We start from the raw sequence: 3,798 nt of genomic DNA, 5'->3' as shown, positions 1-3,798 counted from the left end.
CCCAAATTCCCCTTTTTTCCCACCTCATACGAGGCCGAGCCATTGAAGCTGCGGAGCTTTCCCAAGCATTCCGTGACTTCGGGGGGATCAATTCCCAAACCAGAAAAAGGGGGGGGAAAAAAACCCAAAAAAGGGCTGGAAAAGGCGGGTTTGGGGCAGGTTTGCACAACGTGCCGGCGGCTGTAACCAAACACCTCCTGTAAAACCAACAAAGTCCGCGGGGGATTTGAGGGAAAGCTTTTGTTTCCCTTTTCAAGGGTAAAAGAAAAAAAAATCAAAAAACCAACCCAAACCACGCCCGGGCTTTGCGGCTGGAAGGGGCTGGGTTTGTGCGACGGGTTTGGGAATAAAAGAAGGGATGGGTGCTGATTTTCCAGCAGGAAAAAGAGTTTGGAGACCAGAGAGCTGGAGGAGGTCGCGGATAATAAATCAGTATTTGGAGATTTCTAGATTTATTTCAATGTAAAATGTAAAATTCCCAGGGGTTCCGCTCATCCGCGTCACCGGAGCTCCCTCGGGAATTTCCCCAGGATGGATGGATTTGCCGAGGTGAATTTTTAATCCCGTGTTCCCCACATCGGGGCGGGGCGGGGGGGGGCTCCGAGGATGTTTGGGGCTGTTTCCCAAACAGAAACTCCGGCAGAACAACCACAAATAAATCAGGAAAGGATCAGCAGGCAGATCCGCTCGTGGTTTTCCATGGATTTGCGGAGGTTTTGCTCCTTTTGGGCGCCCAAGGTTTTGTGGTAAAAGGTGCTCAGGCTTCTCAAATGAATTGAGGAGTTAGTCCGAGGTTCAGGTTTAACCTTTCAGCCTTTTCCATGGCGGGATTTCCCTCTGGGGCTGCTCTCCCTGGATTTTAAATCGCCCCCGAGCTCTCCTTGCGGCGGCTTTGCAAAGCTGACAAAAACCTCTTTGACATTTTCAACACGCTCGGGGCGCATCGAAGGGGCGGCGTTTGAGGAAAACCCTCAAAACGCATTTCAAAAACCACCCAACCCTTTTATTTCTCCGCTTCCCTCCCTGCAAGCAGCGTTTTCCCAAAGAAAAACTGGGAATCATTCCCAGAGATGAGGGCGGAGCAGAGCTGGGGCTGGGGGATGGACACAGAACATCCTCCAAGGATGCTGTCCAAAAAAAAAAAAAAAAAAAAAAAAATTAAAAAAAAAAAAAAACGAAACCAGTTTAGATTCGTTTTGTTCCCAAAATTCACATCCTGGTCTTCAAACCCGGCGGGGATTTGTGAGCAAATGACGCGGAGGAGGCGCCGAGGGGCGGCCGCGACCCCACAAATCCCCGGGGAGGTTTTCCCTGAGGAAGAGGAGGGCGAAGGCGGCGGGAGCCGAGCCCCGGGCGGAGGGCGGCCACCGCTGCGGGCTCTCCAATCAGCCCCGGGAGGTTTGGCCGGGCCCGGATAAATGCGGCGCCGGCCCGGGCGGGGATGCAGCGAGCCCCGGGAAGGAGCGGGAGCAGCGGGGAATGAGCGGCGGGCAGCGGCCCCGAGCGGGGCGCAGCCCGGCCCGTGTCCCCCCGGCCGAGAGCGGCACCCCCGGGACATCCCCGCAGCCCCGGCCCAGACCCCGCACGTCCTTCCTCATCCAGGACATCCTCCGCGACGGCCCCGAGCGCCGCGGGAGCGCCGGGAATGAGGAGCCGAGAGCGGCCAGCCCGGCCCCGGGGATCGCCCCCGGCGGACCCCAACCGCCCGGAGCCTCGGGGACACGGCGGGGAGCGAACACAGGTGACGGCGGAGCCGCGGGATGCGGGCGGGAGAGGGAATGGCTGGGCCTGGGTGGGGGAGGGACCGGGAATGTCTGCTTGGGACAGGGAATGGATCGGGAATGGATCAGGAATGTCCGTGCTTGGGACAGAGAATGGATCGGGAATGGATCAGGAATGTCTGTGTTTGGGACAGAGAATGGGTCGGGAATGGATCAGGAATGTCCGTGCTTGGGACAGGGAATGCATCGGGAATGGATCAGGAATGTCCGTGCTTGGGACAGGGAATGGATCGGGAATGGATCAGGAATGTCCGTGCCTGGGACAGAGAATGGATCGGGAATGGATCAGAATGTCTGTGTTTGGACTGGGGAATGGATCAGGGAATGGGTCAGGAATGGATCAGGAATGTCCGTGCTTGGGACAGGGAATGCATCGGGAATGGATCAGGAATGTCCGTGCCTGGGACAGGGAATGGATCGGGAATGGATCAGAATGTCTGTGTTTGGACTGGGGAATGGATCAGGGAATGGGTCAGGAATGGATGAGGAATGTCCATGCTCGGGACAGGGAATGGATCGGGAACTGATCGGGAATGGATCAGGAATGGATTGGGACAGTCTGTGCTTGGTTTGAGGAATGGATCAGGAACAGATCAGGAATGTCTGTGCTTGGATTGGGGAAAGGATCGGGAAATTCTGAGCTTGGGTCAGGGAATGGTTCAGGGAATGGATGGGGAATGGGTGAGGGATGGAGCAGGGAATGGGGCAGGGAGTGGATCGGGAATGGTCAGGAATGTCGGTGTTTGGACCAGGGAATGGGTCAGGGAATGGGTCAGGAATAGGTCAGGGCCGGATCAGGAACGTCTGAGCTCGGGTCAGCCACGGGGCAGGATCCAGGCCCGGCTGCTGGAGCCCGGCACACTCGGAACAAACTCCAGGATCCTCTGGGCTGGAGCTGGGGGAGAATGAGGAATTCACAGACTGAGCGACCTTGGGATTTAGGGCCACCTCCAGCAGCACCGGGAAAGATCCCTTTGGGGGATTTTATTCCATCCTGTCCTGTCCTGGGATGTTATTCCATTCTGTCCTATCCTATTTTATTTGGGGATTTTATTCTATCCCCATCCCCATTCCCATTCCTACTCCCACCCACCCCTTGGATCTCTGTTCCTATGGAATTCCGGAATGTATGAATTAACCAAACCCCGCGATTAGGAAGACAAACCTCCCCTGTGCGACCCTCACGCCATTAAACCAAAACATTCCCTACAAAACAGGGATCATTTTCCCCCCTCTAAGGGGTAAAACCCGGCGATTTCGGCGATTTCCAGCGGGAACTTTTTCTCCCAATGGGAATTTTTTTTTTCCCCCCCTAGTAGAGATTTCTCATTCCTAAATTCTTCCCTTCCCAGAGGCGCCGGCGGAGACCTTCCTGCCCGACTGTTCCCCGTCCGGCCACGCCGCAGCCCCGCGGCCTCCCCGGCAGGGAAAACGCTCCCGGGCCGCCTTTTCCCACAGCCAGGTGATCGAACTGGAGCGCAAATTCAGCCACCAGAAATACCTGTCGGCCCCGGAGAGAGCTCACCTGGCGCGGCACCTGCAGCTCACCGAGACCCAGGTGAAGATCTGGTTCCAGAACAGGAGGTACAAGACCAAGAGGAAACAGGTGGTGGCCGGGATGAGCCGCGTGGACTCGCGTCAGGAGGCGCCGGAATTCCCGGGAATGTCGCTGCTGGCGCTCAGGGGGGCCTGGCCTTACCTGCCCTGCCTCTACTACGTCAATTCCTGGAGCCCCTCCTGGTAGAAATGCCTTTTTGGGGTGGAAAATGTCATTTTTTTAATCTTAAATCCAAAGGGGAGGGATTGTACTGACAGCAGAAAATTCTCTCGTCACTAACACCGAAATAACCAAAGAAACAGCCCCAAATCGGAATAGTCTTGAATTAATTTTATTTGCAGCGCTCTGGGAATTCCCAGGGGATCCGTGGTGGTTCCATCCCTGGAAGTTCCCAAATCCAGGCTGGACGGGGTTTGGAGCTGAGGGCACCTGGCCCTGCCTGTACTGCGTCAATTCCTG

General features: G+C 56.1%; 1 protein-coding gene across 1 annotated transcript; it reads left to right on the top strand.

The window, feature by feature from the left end:
* The first annotated feature begins 1,479 nt into the window (after window positions 1–1,479).
* Window positions 1,480–3,525, top strand: LOC136302773 (homeobox protein Nkx-3.1-like). Its single transcript, XM_066206302.1, has 2 exons — window positions 1,480–1,741; window positions 3,134–3,525. Exons 1-2 carry the CDS (start codon window positions 1,480–1,482, stop codon window positions 3,523–3,525), a joined length of 654 nt encoding a protein of 217 aa, XP_066062399.1.
* The last annotated feature ends 273 nt before the right edge of the window (window positions 3,526–3,798 follow it).

This window comes from Chamaea fasciata, unplaced genomic scaffold (assembly GCF_029207755.1).
Source record: "Chamaea fasciata isolate MVZ Bird 193981 ecotype frontalis unplaced genomic scaffold, bChaFas1.0.hap1 SCAF_30, whole genome shotgun sequence".
Taxonomy (NCBI): Eukaryota; Metazoa; Chordata; class Aves; order Passeriformes; family Sylviidae; genus Chamaea; species Chamaea fasciata.
This window is presented reverse-complemented; position numbering and strand designations above follow the sequence as displayed.